The sequence below is a fragment of the Amia ocellicauda genome, chromosome 4 (genome assembly GCF_036373705.1).
Source record: "Amia ocellicauda isolate fAmiCal2 chromosome 4, fAmiCal2.hap1, whole genome shotgun sequence".
In the NCBI taxonomy this organism is placed as follows: Eukaryota; Metazoa; Chordata; class Actinopteri; order Amiiformes; family Amiidae; genus Amia; species Amia ocellicauda.
Genome location: NC_089853.1, coordinates 28,918,511 through 28,944,219, shown reverse-complemented (window position 1 = coordinate 28,944,219; position 25,709 = coordinate 28,918,511). Strand labels below are relative to the sequence as shown.

At 40.3% G+C, this 25,709-nt stretch overlaps 1 protein-coding gene across 6 annotated transcripts in view; it reads left to right on the top strand.

Annotated features, from left to right (window-relative positions):
• The first annotated feature begins 4,094 nt into the window (after positions 1-4,094).
• The window catches only part of LOC136748200 (neogenin), a 181,177-nt gene continuing 159,562 nt past the window's right edge, over positions 4,095-25,709 (top strand). For 2 of the 6 annotated variants that reach the window (XM_066701756.1, XM_066701757.1), the window contains exon 1: positions 4,095-4,780. In XM_066701756.1, the coding sequence (XP_066557853.1) occupies positions 4,693-4,780 (88 nt within the window). In that variant the 5' untranslated portion in view covers positions 4,095-4,692. The remainder of the gene's footprint in view (positions 4,781-25,709) is intronic. The other 4 variants (XM_066701753.1, XM_066701759.1, XM_066701754.1 and 1 more) reach the window with 4 other exon arrangements.

Below are 25,709 nucleotides of genomic sequence, written 5' to 3'. Positions count from 1 at the left end.
CATTTTGTGCATAAACACTGTTCAGCTGTCCAGAGGACAAGTTAACCTGTATTTCTGAGCTGTTCCTACAGTCATTGAAAAACCAATGCAGAGGTTCATGAGACAATTGCTTTTGTGAAATGTTCTTTACAAGCATGAAAATAAATATTGGGCCAGATGGAGATGCAGGTAATCAGTTTAAAACTGCCTGAGGAGTTGATACTTGACATACTTGGAAGAATAAATGTGTCTTGCTAGAAGTCATTAACTCAGTAGCCATGACTGTAAACCTACACTCATAAAAGCGTGCTGCATTTATTATGTATGCATTATGTATGTTCATTACTAACGGTGGGTGTGCATCTATCCCCTGTGTATCGGGTATTGCAGCGCATCTCAAAACACAGTGACTGGTTTCTGAGTCGCGTTTCTTGGTGTGGTAGATTAATTTCTTAGCTATTGAACACTTTCGCCTTGTAGCTTCACCAGCGATTGTTTGTTCATCTTAACACACTGTGTTGTGCATTAATTCAGTTAACACTTTGTGATCTAGTTTTGTGCTCATCCAAGCATATATAGTTGCTGAGTTTTCCTTACATTGACAGTATTTTCTCATGACACACACATACACCTGATGAAAAAAACATTGCAAATTCCTTACTGTTAAAATGTCTTAATAAACACTTATCTTGTACCAGAACAGATTCTAACATGCAAACCTCAGGGGACCTCATCAGCTAATTCATTATTTCTGCTGCTTCTCTCTTCTACTCTTCTGTCTCAGTTTTTGTGCTACTAATTAATTACAGAACTGTAGAGAAGCTCTGAAAAAAAATCACATGTGTGAAGTTCATGGTGTTGTTAGCACTATTTTTGCTTTACAAATGAGAAAAACGTAAAACCAACAGAGCGGCCTAACGTATGAATGAACAATGAAGGATATAAATGTGTATGCGTCAGCTTTCACATGTTAGTTTTGTAGTGTCACTTTTGATACATATTTGAGTTATCTGTAGATAATTCCAAAATGATTCAATTAGATAGTCACCTCCGAAATGATTGACACCCTTGGTAAAGATGAACAAAAAAGTCTGTATAAAATAAACAACACAGGTAATGAGCTTTGTTTTATGCTCGGAAATATGGGAAAACTGTTATTTTATAATAATACAACTGCTCAGAGAAGACATTCTACTTTTTAAAGTCCATCTCAGTCTTAAGGAACTGTATTCCTGTTTTCCTGTTTACCGTTTCACTATTTTATTGAACATACATTTTGGTGAATTCCCTTGAATCATTATTAAATAATAAAGTACAATATATTCCACAATTACAATATAGCTCATTACCTGTGTTGTTTATTTTATACAGCCTTTTTTTAGCTCATCTTTACAAAGAGTGCCAATAATTTTGGAGGTGATGTGCAACAAATATCTCAAATCATGAGACTCGGTATACGAGGGGTGTCACATTCTCATTATCTGTCAATGAGTCGTTGAGTATGCATGAATTAATTACCTTCACCGTTATCCTGAATCCTGGTATGTATTTCCTGTGTTCAAGAAAGAGATAACATGATAATACAAATCAAAATGTATTTATTCAATTGACACCTTTTTCCAAGATTTTTAGGACTCCAGAGTCCACAGACCTAACTGCTACTCCACACTGCTACCCATTGAACAACATAATGCATTACCACCTCACAAAGTTACTCAGTGTATAGTGGGACTGGAGAAGAAACACAATCAATCTTTAGTTCTCAGAAACACAGAACCTGGTGAGAACTGAATAGGGAGGCCTCTAAACTGAGTGTAATGACATTCATGGGACAGTGGGTGGCACTCTTTTCTGTGGTCCTTAAAATGAATACCAGTGTTTTTTTTATGGCTTTAGGAGGCACAGTGCTGTAGAAGATCATGTGAAAGGTGTTCTATGAGGGAGTACTATCTTAAAAGACCACACTTTTCTGTTTCTTCTAAATCATACATTTTTTCAACATAATTTGAAATGTTTATAAATAGTGACACTTATTGATTCATGTTTAAGTAATTGAAACATTTTACATAAATGCATCTTACGTTTTTAAATAATTACATCTATATTCATCCCTGGTTTGAAAATAATAACCAAAAGCAAATTAATTCTAGTTCATATCACATTAATATGTATTGTCCATTTTAATAATATACAATGTGCACTTAGCAAATACTGAATATTAAATGTCTCTGTTTTTTCCATGGCATGGGTTATTGTCTCTCACACTAACTCAAAATGTTTTTTTTTTATTTATACATTACTGTCAATTATGCCACTGACTATTTATTCATTCTTCGTTGTGTTTGCATGTCTGCCATGCATAATATTGAAGCAATAGTTTAAATATCTACCTTTTGTCTTTAATTCACATTCGGATACCCTAGGATACCTACACTAGCTGTGTTAACTAGTACTGGACTTGGACAGTATGGGATAGTTAATATTGTCTTTTTGCATTGGGCAAAAAACAATATCATAAAAACAGTATTATTGATTAAAAGGAACAATAATGACCAATAACATCTCAATTCATACAAAGCCAGTTCTGTCTGAGCAGAAGTAATACTGGTGAAAACATGGCAGATATGAACCTTCTGAAAGCCAGTTTCTATACTGCCATCACAGTTTACATGAAACATCAGGCCATGCTCACTAAACAGGCTGGACTTGTTTAAAAGGGATGGAGCAAAAAAATATATAAATGAGGGACAAGGCAATTAATGAAATTACACTAAATAAGGGAAAAACAGCTCAGGAAATAAGTGCAGCACAAACATTGCAAGTACAATTATTCCCTTCTTTTTGCCGAGCTTAAAATTGGACTGGTCATGGGAAAATATCACTGCAAAGGAGCGTGTTCATCTCTGTGCTCTGGTGTTAAGAGTTTCTTATAGAAAACAATGGCGGTTATTCAAGGCCTTTGCCTTCTACCCTTTTCAGTATAAATATCTGCATTCTGTGCACAATTCCAAACAAAGCAAGAGAGAAATTACTAATACATAAATAAATAAATAACACATTGAAAGAAGATCAACCTAGCCCTCCTGTGCATCAACACTATTGTTCTCTACATAAACACTTTCCAAGAATACACTTATTTGGACAGTTTACAATTCAACGACCATGTTTTTCATTTACACCAATGAACCAAAACACTTGGTGGTCGAGAACAGAATAATGTTCTTTGAAGAGAACGCCATTGTGGCTCAGCGATCAATAACCTTTGTTATTTGGAAAATCTTGAAGACTGGTGTTTAATATTATAATTTTCATTTTAGCATTTTCACATATAGTATTCTGATGATTGTCTTCCATTATATGATACGTATTTTTAAACTAGCCCAAAGCAATCATATTTGGCTCTCGCACAACATGAGCAGCCCCCAAGTCATTACTCTGCTAAGAAATCGTGTAGTAGTACTGTAACTGCTTTGGAAAAGGCTATACCCTTGCATGGGTGAAAAACATGTACATGCACAGCACATTTAGATATATGCACAATAATTGAGAATACAAACAGTGCAATGAAATTAATTTATTTTCATGTTATTTTTCAGCTGCATAATTTATAAGAAGTCTGTTTATTGAAAAGGCACTGAAAAGAAAAAAAAACATGAAAAAGACTAAATTATAATTGATTATTGTTTTCCCTGTAGTGAAAACTCCAATTACTTTTTCAGAATATGAATATATATATATATATCTTTATGTCTCTGAGGAGCCTCATGTTAGATCTGTGATTTTAAATTAAATTCTGATCAACCTTAGATCACCACTTTTAAGAATATACAAAGCATGACTTACATGTTTTTAAATCATTTAAATTAAAAGTTTTGTATTTTATCCATGACACATAGTTGCATGATATTATTGTTTCTATGTATTGTGTCAAAAGTGACATTTGTGAAAAAGTGGACATTGAATTATGGAAAAGAAACCTATATTGTGTGTATAATATTTAGACCTATCACTAGGGCTTCACTGTCAAAAAGAATTAGAAACAAATGTGTGCTCTACTGTATGTTTATTTAAACAGCGCCAATGTTTGAACACATATCCCAATCCTTCACCCTCCACGCCGGGTTTTGTCCCCCTCCCACCACGGAGTCCGCAATCCCGCATTCCCCGCTCCTCCAGGCCCTGTTTTCCGGGGACCGCGGCGGATTCCTGCCCCTCCACGCTGCCGTTTCGTTTCGTTTGCCGGGCAGTAGCAGCGGCTGCGTCTCCAGCGACGGGTCGGATCTCGACAAGTCTTTTCGCTTGTCCTTGTCCCCTGGATTCCCCTTTTCCGTTTCTTTCTGTGTTTTCTTCCCTGTTTTTTTTTTTTTGCTCATCCGCCCTCTTTCTTTTATCATCGATGCAATTATTTACCCGTGCGTCTCCCCCGAGGATATGGATTGAGTTCAGGCTGCTTTCTACCCCGTCTAAGTTCAGGAAAACAAGCCGACCCCTCGCCTCTCCTCACTCCTGCTGCCGCTGCATGTCTCCCCCGGCCGGCGTCCAGCCAAGCTGATCCCGGATGTGATTGATCACATCAGAGCGAAACGTCGGACTTCTTCGATAGCTTTTCTGGGGTGGGAGGGAGGGCTGTAAGAAGGGAACCGAAGAGGATTAAAACACGGATTTCCCCCGAGGTTTTTTGCAATATATAAACATTTCTTTTTTGGAAAAGTGATGGCGGAGTGGGGAGCACGGTTGCTCCTCTCTCTCTCCTGTCTCACCTTTCTTGGCTCGACCACCGTGGCCAGACACGCCGACAAAGGTAAGCCAGCAGAAACGCTCTTCGGCGGGGTAGTTTCGTGGTGTTATTTCGGAGAGCCTGAGTTAACAGAAGACGGCGAGTCGCCTCGGCAGGACGCGGGTGGTGGTGCCGACCCGCACCGGCACAGTATCGGCATGTAGCAGCGACAGCCCCGCGGCGCCCGGCTCTCAGCGAGGACCTCCGCACTCCTGCACCTTTCAACCAATTGTTACCCCCAAAAAAGTGCACAATTGGGCACAACTGCGCAAATCTGCACTACAACACCGTAGTAGTAGTAGTAGGGTCTCTGTGCGCGTTTGTTAGCTAGATTATACCCGCATTTAGTAAACACTGAGTAAGCACGCTTTGCAGAACACATACGCATGTGTGTGTGTGTGTGTGTGTACATTTCTCTCCTGATCTTTTGATGAAATGGGTTATGCATGATGCCCCGCTTGCTGGTGTTTATGATTCGCCCTGCTGGGCACACACACGGGCAAAACAAAGCGTGCAGAGATTTTGTGAATGGTTGTTAATTGCTGGATGCGCTACACACAGGGAGCTCATCTATTTTATCTTAAAAAAACCAAACAAAAAAACGGTGCTTTAACGTGGAGACGGGGTCGGGACGGTGAAGGTTGAAGACATCTATGAAGAAAATGCATGCCAAACTAAACCACGAAGCCAACTAAGATAGAGCTGATAAAACTAACGTGTACAAATGTGACCCCAAACCACTGGACGGCATACAAGGCTGGAGGGTGTGTGGGGTTGAAATGGCTTGCGTTGAGAGCACTTGGGAACTGGATATGGACGCTGTTGCTCGCTTGATGACTGTGATTACGGCGAGTATTAGCTGGACGTTGATCTGTATTCATGGTCGTGTCTTGCTGTGCCGAGACAGGCGGCCGGGGATCCGCAGCGCAGCCGAGTGTGAGGCTCTCCGCAGGACGAGTTGCGTCGTTGCGTGCTGTGTGCTGGGTGCACCTCGCCGTGCGGGTACCTTCGTGTTGGATTGTCCTCACCGTTCCGTATTTTGGGCGCTTTTTGCATATTATGTTGCTTCTTCCCCAGTAGAATGAAGAATTGCATATTTACAACAAATGCATATCATTAGAGAGATTCCCTTTTGGAGGGAAAACATGAAAATGAGTTACTACCCGAGCTCTCCGAATACAAAAAGTGTGTGTGTGTGTGGGGGGATAATTGACCTTTAACCCGTCTCCTTGATTTATTTAGTGGCCGGACGAATACAGAAGGAGGCAATGGTCGCGTTTGAGTAGCGCAGGTTTCCGCAGTTCTGCACAGATCTGCACAATCCCGCCGACCCCACTGGCGGAGCAGCGCAGATCCGCACAGAACTGCGGAAACCTGCGCTACTCAAACGCGACCATTATACTACTATACTACTACACATAGTACAGAGCAGAGTCAAGAGCAGCTAAGACTATATTATGGATACCAGAATTAAATTAAGCAGTGTCAGTCGCAATATTGTAACATTATGTTTTGCGTACTCGATTGATTCCAGTAACACGTTTTGCTGCATACATTGTTAAATTCCGCCTCATTACCTTGTCTGTCAGGCAAGAGATGCGTTATATCTATATCTATATATCTATATATATATATATATATATATATATATATATATATATATATATATATATATATATATATATATATATATATCTTGTTGGAAAAAACACACTTTTTCTTTTAAGTTGAAACATTAACACACAGACTGGACTAAAATTGTTTAGTCACACAGCTTGTTATATGGTAAGGGTAATTAAAATTACATTTATTCTTGTTTTGAATGAGTCAGATGGGTTTGTTTTGGTCATTATTTTTAGGGCAGCATAGATAAAACCACAAACAGGTAATAATTTGAGCCCATCAGAGTGCCTCCTTTAGTGTTTATTTAGAATGGAGTTTGGGATTCTTGCACAGAGAAGAGTGACTTTGCATTCTGAAATAACAGACTGTCACAGATCACACAGCTACAGCTAAACAATTATATGCTCCCTAGAGGCGATCAAATGTGCAAAAACATGACAATATTTATTCGATTTGCTATGTTCAAAGTCACAACCAGTGACATAACTCTGTCTAAGCATCAATACAAAGACATCACCCCCAAACTGAATTACAATGTGTGTGGTAATAATTCGTGCAAGTGCTGTATTGAGTAAGACAAAGTATAAAGGACTAGCAGCTTAGAGCGAACCGTTTCATATTTATGACTTTCATTCTTTTCCTAAAATTCGTTTGTTGTTGTTGGGGCAGGATAGGGGGGTTGACTTCAAAACACCCCCAAATTACCATGAGATCATAATTTGAAGTAGGCAGCCACTCTTCTGCTATGTTTGGTAGCTGGGGTGTTTTGTGTCAAGAAACTGATGAAAGCTTTGGACTGAAATGAACAGCACTCAACAGTGGTTTAAAATCTCAGACTGTGCTGGAGTGCAGTACAAAGGAAGGGATGGGGGCAGGGTGGAATGGCCCAGCTCTGCATGGAAAGCAATAAAACCAGGAGATTAAGGGCAGTGGGGAGTTCCTTTGGGAGTTTCTTAGGATTCCAGGAGATCGGAATGGGGCTTGAATGTGGAGAGTCAGTGTCAAATTACTAATTGTGGGGTCCTGAAAATAACGTCTGCTCATTTAAAACATATTTTTTGGTGTTTAGTTGGGGTTGGGGTGGGGAGCTGAAACTCACAAATATAACTTGAGCCGCAAGTCATGTATCTCGGAGAGGCGGAGAGCTGAATAGTAGTCAGCCCATGGATAAGATAGTTCTGTAGAAATACTTTACAGAGCCCGTCGTAGCTCAGTTGCTAGTTAATGGAAAAGCATTGGTTTGCTGTTTTATTGGTTAATGTTGCAGCAGTTTTTGGCAGCGCCGTTATGCCTGTGTGGCAGGACGGAATTGTTTTCCAGATTCACGTCCCTACATGTGTCTTATGCTTTTCTTTAAGTCCTTTTATTCCCCTTACAGTGGAATTCCACTGGTTTAGAAAGAAAAAGTTTGTCGCTACTTTGGATAATAGGATTAATCAAAGCTTTCATTCCCTGCACTTGGAAGACATATCTTTGTCATATTTAAAATATGTATAATATTGTTCTTAACTGAAAAACATTATTTCAATGTGAGTTAAAACACCCAGACTGTGGACATTTCTACATGTCACTCATCATGATTAACCCCCTCTCTTTCCGCACCCCCACTGTGGCAGATTCTACTACAGTGTTTTGTTCTGTACCATTTTGAGCGGTGTTTCACTGCTTTTGTCTATTTAATGAAATATGTAGTCACTGAAAGTGCAGATGAATGAGAAGAAAAGTGACCACTGCCATTAGCTTGTCTCTTCTGCAATTTCTTTAATTTGAATTCCCTCAAGCGGCACCAACCCACACACATTTGTCTGTATAGTGTTTAATTTAACATCCCTCCATTTACATTCTTTCCAATACTGCAGCCTTGTTCTGGTATTTGAAGAACAAGAGACAATCCAGAGGAATGGTGTTTGAATAGGGGGTGAGGTGACTGGTGCCTTGAGAGCAGCTACAGGGCCAATTGCATTTGCTTCTAAAGTTCCCTTCCTAGTCAGTCTTTATTGGAAGGTCCTGCACCAAAAAGGGTTATAGTGAGGGGGAATGAACAAGCTATTATGATGTCTGATGGGCCATGAGAATGGTTTGTGTTTCTGTGTGAGCTTTCTATCGATTGTACTGTAGGCGTATTGATAGTCAAGAGCCACTTGAATGAATCTTTAGCCTAGTAATCAACAGGGACTATTTCACCGCATAGCAGTGTTACAGACAGAAGGGTAATCTGAAAAACATTCAAAGGAGCCGATGTCTTTCATCACTGAGCAATACATTTTTAACATACTTTTTTTTCCTCTAAAGTTTCTTTATTATAGCTTTTTATTGCATTTTTCCACGGTAATTGAGGCCTTGCGAGTGTCTGAAAAATGACTTGTCTTCTAATATCTAATATTTATAAACTAGTTGTACTTATCTCACTCGCATCTTGTAAGCTCATGCCAGTTCTGTGTGATTCAATGTATTATTGCCTTGGCACATTTCATAGCAGTATTGTAATGCAAATACAGTGTATTTATCTTCCATTGTCATGCCCGCCCACCCCTCTTTCAGCTCCACAAATATAGTTCAGATGAAGATTCAAAGAAGATTCAAAGCAGTGTCTAATTCTAATCTACTCCAATGGTGCGGTACATTTGTGCTTATTTCTAGTCAAAGAGACAACCTCGCGTGTGTATTTTAGAGACGGACAATGATTGGAGGTGGTTGAAGCACTTAAAGCAACAGTCCTCTACTCGCTGTTTAGACTAGATCAAGCCGTTGACTAATTACATATATCTGCACTAGATTCAATGATAATCTCCTGATGACTTCTTCGTGTTGGAGGGGATAATTGCTCCGCTTGCCAGGCTGTTGATTCATCAGCTTGGCTAATAAAAAAAAAACAAAAAACACACACACACACAAAAAACTTCTCGTTCGGAGGTTTCTTGTCAGTGTAAAGCCAGGTTATGGAGATAGGGCCAGTTGTCCCTGGGGAAAAAGATAATAAACTTCGGTGAAAGTTATTGATGGAAAGAGGTCAGTAAAATTAGCTAATTGTTACTATAATGAAGTGCCATATGTTGTAGTTGCTTTCTTCTATCAAGTGTTTGGCATTAAATAAAAAATAGGGCTGATTTGAGCTTCTCTTTTCCTCCTCTTGGAAGAACAGCCAGCTAAGAACAGATTTGTGGGTTAGATTTAGGGTGTAGATGAAACAGGTTTGTGACACGCATTGTGCATCCTGTTTGTGTCCTTCCCTGTTATTATATTCTATACGGCATACTTACTGGTGTCCGAATCTCTTCATGTCCTGCTGTGTAATATCGGCTACACAGCTAGAAAAGGATTTGAATTGTATAGGGTTCTGAGGAACGAGTACTTTACAGCACACTTGAGTTATGAGAATTTTAGTATTTTAGTCCCCAATAGAATTCAGTTAGTCTTTATTTATTCTGATATTAAAAATGTGTTCACTTAATACAATGCTGTGATCATTTCTCAGTCATTTCAGCTGTTTATCTGAATGCAGGAAGGTGTTGTGCTCCTTTAACAAATATCTGCAATTGAATCTTCACGCCGGTAGGTCATTGTGGCTACCAGCTGCTTCAGCTAGTTTTCGAGCTGGTTTATTAATTCTAATAGACCATTAGTCCTTGGCTAATTGCCTAATGTGTACATCGAGCCATGTAAATGCGATGTCGACAAAGTGAATATGAAAATTGTGTTGTCCTGATTGACTGATACCAGCAGCAAAGCAATACACAAACTGTCAGAGGTTAAATATACAGGATGCATTGTATAGCCTTTCCTACTAGCGATGCATAATATTCAATGGTAATGGGTACTGTCAAAATAAGATTCATTTCATTCCATTAAAGCATTTAAAATTACTGCTTGTGGATTTGTGTGTTCATCCTTTTTAAGATAAGCAATGAGTGGTGAAATTGTGTGTTTTTGAAGCTTTTACTCATTTTACTCATTTTTATACTATTGATTTGAAGTGGTGCAACCTCCAGAATAGTCTTTCTTCTGTTCCACTGATATTTTTCATTATAATCAGTCCTTTTGTTGACCTGGATTTTGTTTTACTACTCTCTCTCTCTTCCTTTCCCCAGTGTAGGGGTTACCTCCGGTGTGAATGCAATGGTTTCAGATTGCAGCCCTGTTTACTACCTCAGCCGCTGTGATGTGCTGGCAGTCTTTCAAAGACAGACATTTTATTGCTTCCTAACATGTTCTATTAAAAGAGTGTCCTAAGCACTTTATTTGAAATTTTCTGTCTTTTCACCTGCACGTTATTTGCACTGTGGTAGGCTGTGAGCTATCTGTGTATAGTACCACTGCAGTGTAATTTATTGAAAAGGGAGTAAATAAATATCACAAGTGATTGAGCAATATTTTTCATCAATTAGACTTTTACAGCAGGGTTATTACTTTTTTTTTTTTTTTGTATTCTCTTCTCATTTTGATGTTGCCTGCAATCTACTCTCCACAGCTTGGGTGCCCACTGATGTTCATTTCACACCTGTCTCTCTGTCTCATTGCCACTTTCCTTCCTTTCTTTCTACCATTGCTTTTAAGTACTTCAGAAGACCTGATTTTGTTTTTTCCTTTCTCTTCCATTCCTTCGGTAAGAAATCTCAACTGTCATTCCCATCTGAATGCAGGCTTCTGTCTCAGATGGGAGGCAAAGTACGATTGGATTGGAAAGATGTTTGTCCTGGCAGATAAATACTTAGCATTAGCTGAGAACCATGGTGTTGGAAAATAGAGACACTGCAAAGCCATCCCTGGTCTTGTGTTTGGGCAGAATTCCTCTTGCAGGGTGTAGCACTGACATGAAAGTGACTGCCTTGCTGAGATCTTGTCAGGCTGTGGCGAATGTCAATCTAGCAGCCCAAGGGTTCAGCAACGTGCCCCCTACCCATTTCTGTTCATCTTGGCAGCTAATGCATACCTGGTGCTTTTATCAAAGGGAATTCTGACTGTGACTAGAGAGCTCAGGAACACAACTAGAAGTCTCATTATGCCTGCCCTGCCTGCCTGCATATGCTCGGGGAAGCGAGCTCTGACTGAGGAGCTGGAAGGGAAAGTGTCCCGGGGCTCATGTCAAGGCTGCGCTGGAACAAGAAAGCTTACGACAGACCCTTTGAAAAGGCACACAAGTCTCAAGTCTGTTGACTCGCATGCCCAAACCCGCATTATAAAGACATCATTAGCACATAATGTGAAGGCATATAGGGTTCTGGCTGGTTTAAAGGGCCAATTAGGCAATTAAAAATCAATGGATTATCAGTTTTATTTGAAACTGGCTGCAGTCTCCCCCTGGCTTAAAGGAAAGTAATTATTCTTCCTCTAGCAGTAAGTGGCTCTTATTCTGTGGTCTGAAGGAAAAAAAAACGATTATCTTTTCATTCTGTGACTTTGTGTTTGCAATGGCCTTTTTGACACAAAACAAAAAACAACATTGTGCTTTTTTCTGTATTTTGAAGGCCAAGCTGCTCTGCCCCCACCCCAGAGTTTGCCTTTTTATAGTTTCTGGGTTTGTTTTTTAGGAATTCTGAATAGTACTCCTATATTCATTTTTGGTTTTGCTGAGAAAATGACTCACTGGATTCAAACTTAGTGCAATGTGTTTTTGAAGGAGGCTGGGGGTAGGTGGTGGAGGTTGAGAAACTCACTTCTGAAGTGTTATATTGATTGAGCTTGCCTGCTAAGTGCAGTGGATGTTAAAATATATATCCTCCGTCATTTTTGAGGCATTTTAAACTGACACTTCATGAAACGGAGCTGAGGGCTGACCCCCGTGGTTAAGAAATATTACCCTGTTAAACAATTTAGCATTGTATCAGGATGATTTTTTAGGAGGGGAAGGCCACATGACAACATGGAACATTTCTTGATTCCCCATTTCTTCTTCGTTATTTAAGAAATCCCCTTTGCTGTCATTGTCTTCTGTTGTGTTCCTTCTAGGCTAATGTGTATTGTTTGAGAGAGAGAGAGAGAGAGAGAGAGAGTCGCTACACTTGGTGTGATTTTTTTTGGCATCCTATTAGAAAATAACAAGTCCGTCTGGCATAACATTGTCTGCCTCAACACCACTGTTGGCTTTTTGGCTTGTCTCTGCTCGCCATTTTTTAAGGGGATACGAAAGATGGGCTCCTAATCATTTTGTTGACATTAGTTGCGGTTGACGGAGCTGTGGAATGTGGGATTGTGTCAGCAGGGGGCTTTGGAGGGGTACGATCTGGGTAGAAGTCCTAGACGGCCAGTGCTGAGGAGTGGATTGTCATGTCCTCTGTTCTGTGAGTAAAGCTTCACATAATGCCAGCACTTCAGAGAACATAGTCTCCGATGTATTCAACAAAAACGTCTTGGGTTTCCTCAGACTGTACAGTATACTAATTCCACGCCATTGTATATAGCCATTAGCGTTGGACAGGCAATTGTCACAGTAAGTCAGCAGTGCAGTGAACTGCCACATTGGCATACTCTCACTAATAAAAGCTGACTTCTAGTCTTCAGTGACAATTGGCCGTTTAGCACAATGTAAACGTTACATGTTATGTTTGACAAGATGGCAGCTGGATTGTGGTAGGAGGGATAAAGTGCAGAAATGGATCACAGCCAGGTTTTTTTTGTTAAAATGGAAAGATAGCCAAGAAGTAAGTGTTCTTGTCTGTTTAGTTTCAGGAATGCAAATTTATTGTTTATAAAGAACATCCATCACTGGAAACACATTTTTAAACTGATATTTTTGGGGAGGTGGAAAGTAACCTCGGTGAATGCAAGGTATTAATTAGAGATGTGGGAAGTTGCATATCTTGTGATCATTGTTGAGTTTAATGTACTGGCTTTGTGTCTGTTTAAAATGACATCTTTTTGCGCTCTCAGCAGACTTGGCGAGGTTTTCTCCTTGTGTGACTCCAGCTTTTACAGTTCAAATCCTCCTGCCTCTGACTTTACCACAGAGGCACGTTTCTGCTGGTATTCGCAGCTGGAGGGTATTATGACACATTTCAGCAAGTCTCACTGATGAAGCACAACCAAATGAAAGCAGGGAAGGAAAAGAAATAAAATTAAACAGGACGCTACGCTAACCTTTCCCTAAGGGCAGCCTTTGAAAGATAAACACAATCTGGTATCTATTCTGTATTTAAAATATATACATCCATAACTTTAAATTACTCAAATGGCTGCGTGGGTAGGGAACTAAGGGAAATTGTTGCTACAGCTGAATAACTGATGACACGAAAAGTGTCTCAATGTATTGTAATGTTAATTTTTTTTTTTTTTTTTTTTAACTTGCTAAATGTCTTCTGATATGCTTGTGCTGCAGGGATTAGTTAATGTGAGCAATAGAGTATAACTGGAATTTAACAGGAAAATACAGATAATTCACTAGTCAATATTCTTCCAAAAGCCTAGCAATAGTCTCCTCTAATTAGCTTACCTCTTAGCCATATATCTAAAACCACAGCCTGAGTTTCAACCTGAGAAGACAAATTAATACAGTACTGTGCACAAGTTTTAGGCAGGTGTGAAAAACTGCTGTAAAGTAAGTGCTTTCAAAAATAGAAATTAATAGATTATATTTATCCATTAACTAAATGCAAGTGAGTGAACAGAAGAAATATCTACATCAGTATTCGGTGTGACAACCCTTTGCCTTCAAAACAGCATCAATTCTTCTAGTTACACTTGCACACAGTTTTTGAAGGAACTCAGCAGGTTGGTTGGTCAAAACATCTTAGAGAACTAACCACAGTTCTTCTGTGGATTTAGGCAGCCTCAGTTGCTTCTCTCTCTTCATGTAATCCCAGACAGACTCAGTGTTGAGATCAGGGCTCTGTGGAGACCATACCATCACTTCCAGGACTCCTCGTTCTTTATGCTGAAGATAGTTCTTAATGACTGTTGCTGTATGTTTGGGCTCGTTGTCATGCTTCAGAATAAATTTGGGGCCAATCAGATGCCTCCCTGATGGTACTGCATGATGGATAAGTATCTGCCTGTACTTCTCAGCATTGAGGAGACCATTCATTCTGACCAAATCCCCAACTCCATTTGCAGAAATGCAGCCCCAAACTTGCAAGGAAGCTTTGCCTTCTGCTACAGCCAAATATTTAACATTTTGACTCATCAGTCCAGAGCACCTGCTGCCATTTTTCTGCACCCCAGTTCCTGTGTTTTCGTGCATAGTTGAGTCGCTTGGCCTTGTTGCCACGTCGGAGGTATGGCTTTTTGGCCTCAAGTGTTCCATGAAGGCCACTTCTGACCAGACTTCTCCGGACAGTAGATGGGTGTACCAGGGTCCCACTGTTTTCTGCCAATTCTGAGCTGATGGCGCTGCTGGACATCTTCCAATTATGAAGGGAAGTAAGCATGATGTGTCTTTCATCTGCTGCAGTAAGTTTCCTTGGCCGACCACTGTGTCAACTGTCCTCAACGTTGCCCATTTCTTTGTGCTTCTTCAAAAGAGCTTGGACAGCACATCTGGAAACCCCTGTCTGCCTTGAAATGTCTGCCTGGGAGAGACCTTGCTGATGCAGTATAACTACCTTGTGTCTTGTTGCTGTGCTCAGTCTTGCCATGGTGTATGACTTTTGACCGTAAACTGTCTTCAGCAACCTCACCTTGTTAGCTGAGTTTGGCTGTTCCTCACCCAGTTTTATTCCTCCTACACAGCTGTTTCTGTTTCAGTTAATGATTGTGTTTCAACCTACATATTGAATTGATGATCATTAGCACCTGTTTGGTATAATTGTTTAATCATACACCTGACTATATGCCTACAAAATCCCTGACTTTGTGCAAGTGTACCTAGAAGAACCGATGCTGTTTTGAAGGCAAAGGGTGGTCACACCAAATGTGGATTTGATTTTAGATTTTTTTTCTGTTCACTCACTTTGCATTTAGTTAATTGATAAATGTTAATAGATAATATGTCTGTTTTTGAAAGCATTCTTACTTTACAGCATTTTTTCACACCTGCCTAAAACTTTTGCACAGTACTGTGTATACCGTAAATCTAAGATACTTATTTAATTCAGTCCCTGTAGGTAGTTAAATATTTTGTTTTGTAAAATAATTTAGTAAATAAGTGCAATAAATGCTTTATGAATTATTCCTATGTTCAAGCTACACTATCTCAGTCATTGGGTAGAGAGTTCTTGCAGTCTTGTTTTTATAAACTCTGAAATACCTTAATACCATTTTATTTTATTTTAACCTCAACTCTTTATGCTTGGCCAAACTTCTCTGCCTTGAGAATTAAAAGGAAAACCAAAGTTCTTCTTTTTTACTTTATTAAATTGCTTTAATTGAATTTTACTGCACCTTCTGGAATACTCCACCTTGAAAACAGACACCTGGGTATAATTATTTTAACTGCAGCAGTTTTTGTTGGAAATTTTCCATTTTGAAAATTAATTAAATAAAAGTTTGTTTTTGTTGTTGTTGCTTGAAGTGAGCTCTGTGTGGGATACCTTGTCACTGTGTTAGACTAGTGTGGTTATTATGTCTGAAGGAAAAAATGAAGGAAAAAAAAATGTTTGCCACAGAAGTCCAGCAGCACGGGCGGCTTCCAAATGGGACGTGGTGTAATTTGAACCCATTTAACCCTGACCCAGATTGTTAATAAGAATGCTTTTGAAGCGGTGAAGCTTTCTGCATCTCAACAATGCCAGGGCAACCAGCTGACCTACTTCCTTTACCGAATCATCCCTAATTACTGTACTTTCATATTCTCTTTATCAGGCCCCAGTGAATACCTCACAGGTACCATGGTCGAGTTTTGAAGGAGACGCACATCTTGTGGCAGCATGCACCTTTCCCCCTCGCTCCCCGCCCCACCTCTCTTGACTCCACACTCTGGTCAAAGAATCGTTTCATGTGCAGGAGACACACAAACACAGGCGGGGAGTGGGAGGGGGGTGTTACATAGAGAGGCTTGTGAGAACTGCCCAAATAAACCACGGGCCGGCCTGTTCTCTGCTTGTAGCTCTTGGCAGCCCCAGACAGAGAGATCTGTGTGCCGTCCCGCGATGGGCCGGCGCTTTATCAACACTGTACAGAAAGAGTACCTCTGACTGTCAGCGCCCAAGCCAAATAAACTCTGATTAACTTGACCGAGAAAAGGTGAAAACTCAAAACCGCTCCGTTTCATAGCGTGTGAATTATTAATTGGCTTCTGTGCTTTTCTCTCAAGTGTGTCATTCACAGAGGAATTTCATTTGAAACTTTACAAGAGGGAGTGAAGGGGGGGCTCGAGGAACGGCTGGTGTTGTGCGTTGTTTGTAGTACCCATGCTCTTAATGAAGTACTGTACGAGTGTGGCCTTCTTGAATTTTTTATTTTTTTTATATATATTTTATACATAAAGCTCTGCTCATGGATTCTGGGAATATGTCATTCATCTTTAAAGTTCCTCTGTTACTCCCTGCTTTTTCTAAAATGAATCCCTGTTAGACTAAAGTGTAATAACCAATTCGTGGGAGATCTGAAAAATGTTGCACACTTTTTTGTGTGTGGTTTGAGCACTTGGGCTTTGAGCCAATCGTTTAAAAGAACTGCCGGAGGAACATGTGCAGAAAAGTTTTGACAATGTAAAGTAACCTTTTTAAAAGTAGGGATTTGGACCAGTTTTTGAAGTATTCTGCTCCAGGCTCTGGCTGAAATTTGTTAAATTAATAAAAATGCAAACAGGTCAAATGCTTCCCAAACATTCCCATCTCATTCGAGGCTTTCAGCACAAAAACCTTTGGGGGGGAAGAAATATAGGCTTCCAGGCAACAACCTTTCACTCTACTGCTCCACTTTGCGCTCCAGAACCCTGTTTATAAGTGTTACTTAATCCATTTTTTTTAAACGCCTGCTGTGGCAATAGGTGAGACTTCCCATTATGTACTGCGGTTTTTATCTTTATAGGAAATCCAGTGACTAGCAGTGCTGAAACAAATGAGTTCCAGGACGTATAATTACAGCGTGGTTTAAGGTGCTAATTAACCCTCGAAATGAGCTGAATACGCCCTGTAGAGGTGGGAATATTCTTTTAAAGTAGAGATCAGTTTTCATCTGGAGGTTTAATTGTTGGTGAGGATGTCCAGCCTTTTGTTTGAGCTGTGTGCCTATAAAAGCAGAATTTCATTTTTAAGAGATTTCTAAAACATTTGGAGGGTGTAGGATTTTGCAATTCTGGGGATATTTACATAAAATGAGCTTAATATTTGGTGTTCAGGTGAAGCGTCCCATGTTTGGAATGAGCAGAGATTTTGTAGACAGACGTAGACAGACCTGCGTTCACTGCAAAATCATGATTGCTTTGCATGCCAGCAGTTTAACAATGAAAATGTGGGGCTTTTGGCTGAAATCCTCCCATGTTCAAGAAGAAAAGGCTGATGTTAATCTGTCAAACATGCCTGACATACTTAAAATTAAGAAGAGGTGAAGATCCCTGCAGCTTACCAGCAGAGTGCAGGTGTTAATTACATTATTACAGTAGTTGTCTTGTCAGGTAAAGCAAAATTCCCCCATGTGTGCTTTCTGCACTGCTGCAGTGGTGATTTCTGTTCCTAATCTTCTGCTATATGAAGTTAAATCGATGGCATATTTTCAGGAGGAAATCCATTCAGATTTCCATTTCACAAGCTTGGTTTTGAGTAAGGGCCTCTTGGGTTAAAGTTCTTGTTGTGTTTAGTAAGCAGTTCTAAGTTTGTGAATCTTAATTTTTTTTTGGAGTTTTGATACCGTGCAGTACTGAAACTGGCTGATCATAATAGGGGTCCATATAACAACAGGAAGAAATGAAGAATGAAGAAATTGGAATGAAAATAATCAGAGCATCATTTAAATCAGATCCACATTGTTCAGTTTCTAAATCATTTTAACTTTTGGGTGGTATCTGTTTTCTTAAACAGATTTCTTTGTGGTCAGGCTCCCACATATGTATTTTCAGCTGGACTGTCACTGAATGCAAACCAAGCATTTTCTTATCACGTCTGTTTACCTTGGAAGTATTACTACAAATTCTCAGGGCTCATAGTTTTCAGGCTTGGGGTAGAAACTTGCATAATATTCAGTGTCCTGTGTTTATAGTAACTGACCCATGGTAGATTAACCTAAGACTAACAGTAGGTTTTGAAGGGAAGAATTGACAATTGTTGACCCTTGGCAGGATAACCATGCAATATGAAGAATAGATTCCAGAAGCTGTGCAAATGCAGTAGGCCTATGCGAGCTCTTGTTCATCCCTCCCTCTATCTGTAAGTCCTTTGTTGTGCAGTGGAGGAGGCTTGCCCTGCAGCAGGTAATGTAATGTGACACAGCGGTCCAATTTTAATTTTGTTTGTGGCTGGTTTCGCAACACAGCCTCTAAGGTCTATTGTTGCAAACGCTTGCCTTGGGGGGACCACTGAAGACCACCCTCCCAGCAGCCTCCCCATTCCTGCACCATCCAGGAAACTGTATTGGGAAGTTCGGGGATGCAGGCGGTCTGAGAGCCATAGGTTACCACAGCGAGAGCCTCAGCAGTTTGTGTATTCATTGGAGAGCTGAGCGCCTGCACCTCCTGAATTGCAGCAATGTTTTCATTCTCTGCCTTTTCACTTCTGTTCACTGTTTTCCCCCCCTTCCTGCTTTGATTTTTTTTTGTACAATCTTTTCTAGTGCTTGTAAATTGATAGATTTTTATTTTATTAAGTAATTGTATCAAAACATTTGATCATTTTATCAAGTTCCAAGAGTCCTGATTGAGATACCGAATTAGCAGGGACATTTTAGTTTTTTCTTTAAATAAAAGCATCCTCAGATGCCTGCTGTGACCCATTTTCCTTGTGTATATCCTGTTTTGACTTACATACCAGATTTAGGTTTCTGATTTTTCATAATGTCCATTGTTTTTTCTTCTCCACATTTTGAAGCAGCAAGTTACTGTTTTTAATTACATTACCAAAAATAACTACTTTATCAAAAGGTTAAGAATAACCCAAGCTTAAAAATGGTGCTTGGCTGATCTTAAACCTTTTTTCATTTTAGATAAAGTAACTTTCTCACAAGGTTCAATAGACATTGTCATTTCATGTTGCCAGATTTTGTCCATATTTTTGTTAGTCACCAGTTTCAGGTCATCATTGCAACTGAGAATCTGTTCTCAAGTGACCTACCTTAATAAATAAAGGTTTAAATAAGAATAACAAGATGAGAAGTATCGAAATTAATAAATGTTTTAATATGTCACAAATTTAGCATGTCAGGTAGTTACTTGCCAGTGATGGAATTTATATACAGTAGGAATAAGGTGTATTTTTCATCTTTGACAGTTGTCGGGTTTTTCCCTCCTGCAGGGGTTACTGATTTCTTATTACCCAATACACCTCAGTGGAGATGTGCAGAGCAGGTCAGCCTTTTGTCTTCTTCTGTGTTAAAGACAGCCTGTGATTGAGCTCCTACACGGTATCCTAGACTGCAGTTCCAGTACAGTATCGAAATACAGCCGTGACCTTCCTCAGAGTAACGGGGGAGGGGGAGAGGGTTTTGCGCGTTTCCCTGGGAGGCAGGGAGCGAGGGGTTTCCTCGGCTCTGGAGGTGCCTGACGGGGAGTGATGGAAACCAGCTGCTCCAGAATCCAGAGCCTCCTCGGGCTTTGACCCCTGAACCCTGACTTCTGACCCCAGGAAGGATATGGTAGCGCTGGGTTGAATGCCAACACAAAGGAAGGGCGGGAGAGCGGGCGGGAGCACCTGCGGATTGGCTGTGGCATTCCAGCACTGGGCTCAGGACTCAGATGTCGTGTGTCTGAAGGGATTGTGTGTTTGAGTGTGAGGGGGGTGGGGGTGCAGATTGGGGGGGAAAGACAAGCTGTTACTGCATGCCTTAATGAGGTTTCCTGTCTGAGATGCCTGGCTAGTAGGTAAGCTGTTAGGTTGCTTTACCCACAATTTGTACTTGTGGTTTTTCATGGCGAAGGGCTCCTGTGGGATCTGTGAATCAAACCCTACCTGTATGATTGTTTTGATGAATGCTGTTGGATTTAGTCTGAGATGTATGTATACCTATCGTTGATTACCGTCAGTGTATTATCACTGGAAAGGGTTTTAAAAATAAAAACCGTAAAGGGCTTGGAATCCTATTATAAAACCATTAACAATGTTTATAGTTTCAGATCTTTAATAAAAAAAAAAGTAATTCAAAAACATAATTCAAAAAAATAATAATTCAAATGCACCCATGTGGTCTTCACTAGCTGCGGCACCTCCTTAATCATGTATGGTCTGATAAATGCAAGCTGTAAGAATTGAATATGCCATTTAAAGCAGCCTAGCTATCACACACTGAAGCCATCAAGACAATAACCATACACCTCCTGTATCTTCTCCACTACCTTCCTAATGTGCGTTTAGTGCATCAAGGAAGGAAGGCACGAATGCTCTTTAAAGGTGTGGGAAATGACCCATTTCAAATTTGTAAAGGGTTGAGGGACGAAACGTGATCCTGTTTTCATTATGAGGATTGGGGATGGTTTCTTGAGATGAATGAGGACCGTGATGAAGGCAGCCCACTGGTGCCGTATCCCGTACTGGTTCATTGCTGACCTGGGATCAGTGATTGACAGGCGCTCTCTCTGGTTGAGCGAGGGGGGGAGGTGCAGATGTGAAGCAGTGCAGCTGCTGTTGTGCCTCTCCCAGCAGGACCATGTGTCATGCAAATCACCCAGTTTTTGAGAACCGATGTCTCTGTGCTGGAGCATCCCATAATGCATCAGGGGAAAACGAAAGGCAATTAAGCCCTGCTCTGTGGACGGGGGGACAAGACATGATCAATGTAGTGATGGTACAGCTTTAGGGTCTGATTTAAACAATAGTGCAGGTGTTTTGATCTTCTTTTACTGTTTGGTTTCTTCAGCATTGTTTATAATGCTACTGTATTTGAAGAGTGGAAGGAAATATAGTGGGGAAGCCAATGAACGTCACACCATTGGCATACGCTTACTGCTGTGCAATACTGGACTGTTTCTCCATTGTATTATATTGTCATTACTTAAAAAAAAAAAAAAAATGTAAATACTAGCATGTCAATTGAAAAATTGAAGTAGGAACACATGTGGACCGCGTGAAAAGGCAACAAGTAAGCAATGCTCGGCAAACAAAGTACTCCTTTATGTCTTTAATGGGTTTTAAATTGAAATTGAAAAATCTGGCATATCGAGTGAAGTGGGTAACTGTGCTATAATTTACAACCTTAACTGGGGACAAGTTCATGAATAAAGGGCATTAATGCATTAGATGAGCAAGCACATATTCGCAAACAAAACAAATATTGATAAAAGTCAATGTACACCTTTTGTGCTTTTGGTCATGGAGGGTCAGTGTATCTGTAAGAATTACTGATTTACAAAGCCATTAGCCCAGGCTGAATCCTTGTCCTTAAACAATATGGTGAACCCTGTCTCTTGTGACTTCAGCATCCAATGACTTCACCAAAAAGCAACTTTGAAAGTAAAGAATAAAAGAGATGCACCTTGATTCTCTCACTTCATTCTTCAGGGCCAAGTGAAAAACTTGTTTAATTGATACCGCTTAAGATGCACAAAATGCCTCTCTGTGTCCTTTGTGCCTTTGCTCGGCTGAGACTGATCAGTCATCTTTGACAAGGTTGTGTGCAAAAAGTCCCAAGAGAGATGGCCTTTTTGTCTATCATCCTTGTCCCCTTAACGTGCCATGCAGAGGTTCCTCTCTGAAACAATTGTCACAGGTTTTATGAGGGGCTGACGAGGCGGGGTGCTGATTCTTATGTATGTGACCGGACACTTTACAATCCACTTCTCTGCCTCTTGGCACTTCTTGCTGGGAGCCTCAGCTGTGTATGGACAGAGGGAATATGTGCCATCACATCTGTGGGCCTGGCAGGACAGTGGGACTCGGGTGATGTGGTGTCACGCATGCCTTGCAGGCCCGAGGGGGTCAGGGGTTCAAGTGCCCCCGGGGGCAAAGCCTCCTATATATAGCAACTGTACTGGAACATCACACTGGAAACCATGGTAATTATTTTCTAAAGAGAAGGAATTGCCGTGGCCACCAGCCTGCTCTCCAGTTAGGCTAAATGTTTCTTGGCAAAAATAAGAGGTCCTCTTCAACTTCAGAGAATTGTAGTTCTAATAGTCCAAGTTACTCCATACATCAAGCCACCAGTGAATACATGTTTTGAAGTGCAGATTGTTTGCAAGATATTTTCACTGCTTTACTACCCCCCATCTTCTGTGAAATGGTGAAAATACCAGTAATTGTTGATACAGAGTTTTTAAAGTGATACCTTCACTGTTTTGTAAACAAGGGTTAAATAGTTGGCTTTGTCCTCCTAATTACAGCCTGGTCTTTGTTTTATTTTATTTTTTACAGCATTGGAGTGGCTTGTATGGATAAGATTTCCTGAGGGGAAACAATTCTCTGAAATGCAGGAAGCCATTAGGAAACGGGAGCCTCGTGCTTTTGCTCACTGACTAAATATTAGCCTTGCTGTTCTTATTTAGAAAATTATGAATGAGCTGGGCGGTAATCATAATAGAGGATGGAAATGGGCAGACCATGCCGCTGGCTTCTCATTGTCGCTCAGGGAGCTGTTTCTGCATGAATAGTTGAGGGACCATACCTTTTCCAAGCCCTGCTCTCTCCATTTGGAAAGAAACTGTTAGTAGTGATTAGGACTCTTTTAAATGCTTTATAAAGTGTTCAAAAGGTACGCCTTGCTTCAGAATTGTGAGCCTGAACACAATTTGTTTTTTTATTTTTAAAGCTCATTCTGTAGAACTTTTAGTAACTATAAACATGTGGGTGTAATTTAAGTTTCTTAACATGTCTAGTGGTGGTTCCAACACTCAAAAACATTGATGTCTTGTAGTCTTGCATTGTCCAAACAATTACTTTCTAAAAGGTGACTAAAAGCTGCCGGGTAAACGGAGCTCATGGAGGTTTAGTGGTTGTATCTCTGTGTTAATCCGTTACAGTTTTGTATCCTAGAAGTCATACAATACAGTGTGTAACGTCAACATCCCAATATGTGCATCACGCGTCTCTGTAAAACCACAGCCGCTGAAGTGTGTGAAATACTTTTACAGCTCCTGTCAGACTGTGGCAGAGACTTCTGTCACCATACGCTTTCCCCTGGGCAAAGAGATTACTGCTTGACTTCTGGTGCAATAATACCTGCTTTTCATTACTCTCTCTTGTGAGAGGCCACTCTCCTGTGCTATTTCAGGGCCCAACAGTGATGTCTGCATGGGTGTGGACAGTGGCTGTGTGCAGCATACAACGTACTGCACCCTGATTGCTATCAGTACAATGGCGGCACATGGTCATTCTGCCTTTCCTGGGTCAGAACTTACCTGCGTAGTTTGTTTTCAGAATACCATGCTAACCTGAAGTCGAACACACCAGAGACCAGCTGGGCAAAGAACCTGTCAACCTAAACATGTTCCATTAAAGTGAAGCCCTTCAAATGGAGACGAGCCATTCAGTGACGCTCATTGTGTAACTTCAGTCTACATATTACACTCGGGGCTTTTCTACTTACCCTCTGAAATGTGAAGTGTTCAATATTGTTTCATAATGCACGGTTAGTGCATTCATGTGTTTATGGAAATACAGCTGCTGTTGCCATAATTTGCTATCAGGGTCGTAGAATAAATGTAAATTTCACAGAGTGGTTAAACATTTTAATAAATACATAATTATTGCAATAGCTGTTCAATAGAAGATGACTGAGGATGAGCTAGAATGGGGAGATGGTGTGTATTGTATGCGAGTCCTCATATCTTTTGCAATAGTACACGTCCCTTTGGCTAAAATTGACATTCAAACGTGACAGTTTTTCAATAAATACATTGAAGGCAGACTGCACTGAAGTCCTTTCATCAGGTGGAGGAGCACCATTCATCATTAACAATTCAAGGCTCGACCCGTGTCAATTTCATTTTCATTTTTTTTAAGAATGTGTATTTTATTATCACAATCATGGAGTCTGAAGTTGACCATAGGCCTTGTGAGGGGTAGATTTCAGTCTCACTCAAAATATATATTAAGCAACAATAAAATATAACGATGATGAACCATGAAAATGCTTTGGACTGTGTCAGCCATTATTAGTGTTCAGCGTGTAAGGCCTTCCTAAAAATTACGTAATTGTGAATCAGTTAAACAGTTCAAGGTCAGTGCTTTATAGGACCCGAGTGAACTGGGCTGTTCAGCACGTCTTCACTGCTTCAGCTCCCTATTTGAATATCAATCGACTGTGAATGTATTGTGTGTGAGAGGGGGGATAGGGAATCTTTACCGTGTCCAATGGAAGCTCATTTCGGGGGCATTTGTGTCTTCTGACATCCCAGGGGGCACATGACTTTAACTGCTGCCCGCTGGGCTTACCCGGGGTCCATTTTCTAAACATTTCCTCCCCCCTCCAACCTCTGAGCATAGTCAGCACAATCAATAACCCCCCCTCCCCCTACCACACAGCTTCCATCTACTTTCCATTTATCAGCTCTGTGCTTAGCGTCACTTCATCATTCGCTGTCACCCGCCGACACCTTCGTTTGCCTAATTTAAATTAAATTCTCCATGCTGTCGGAATGGCTCTTTTAGCCCAAGTCACTCAAAAACAGGTTGTTTGTGTGTTTGCATACTATAATATAATGTATTTAAAAATATTTATTACATAATAGCAATTTGGATATTGCCTGCATTTTGTGCCACCTTAGCAGTGGTTTTTGAAAAATCTAAAAAATCGCTTCTGTGATGGTATTATTTCCATGCATGAAGATATTTTGTATGATTTTCTCACATACTATTCTCAAATTTTAAGATAGCTCTGGCAGGTAAGAAAGTCTTCAAAGTAACACTTTGACTTAAAAGTGAAATAATCCTGGAATTAATGAAGTGTCTTTCTCCGAACAAACTGATGGTTGTTTCCTATGTATGTGTAGAAACAGAATCATTAAATGTAAAGAGCACTGCAGTCTTTTGTCTCCTCTCTGGTCCATTTTGTATGTAGTATACAAATTCAGTTCATATCAGCACAGCCTGTTCATAATCATTGTCTTTGTGGAGGTAGCAGAGTCACTGCTTTCAGCTGCCTATTGTTCCATAACTTGCTTCCCAGAAAAAAATGATGATTCCATACCAGTGTAATCCTTTAGCAGTCAAGCCACTGAGGGATTCCATGTCCTTTTTTTTTTTTATATATAAAAGATGTGTTTCTGCCACTCACTGGCAGCAGTGGGTTATAGTCTCTGGTTGTTGGTTGTAGAAGTTCTGGCTTTGTGAAAGTCTTTTAAAGACCCGATGGAGAAGTGATTTGAATAGATTTGAGC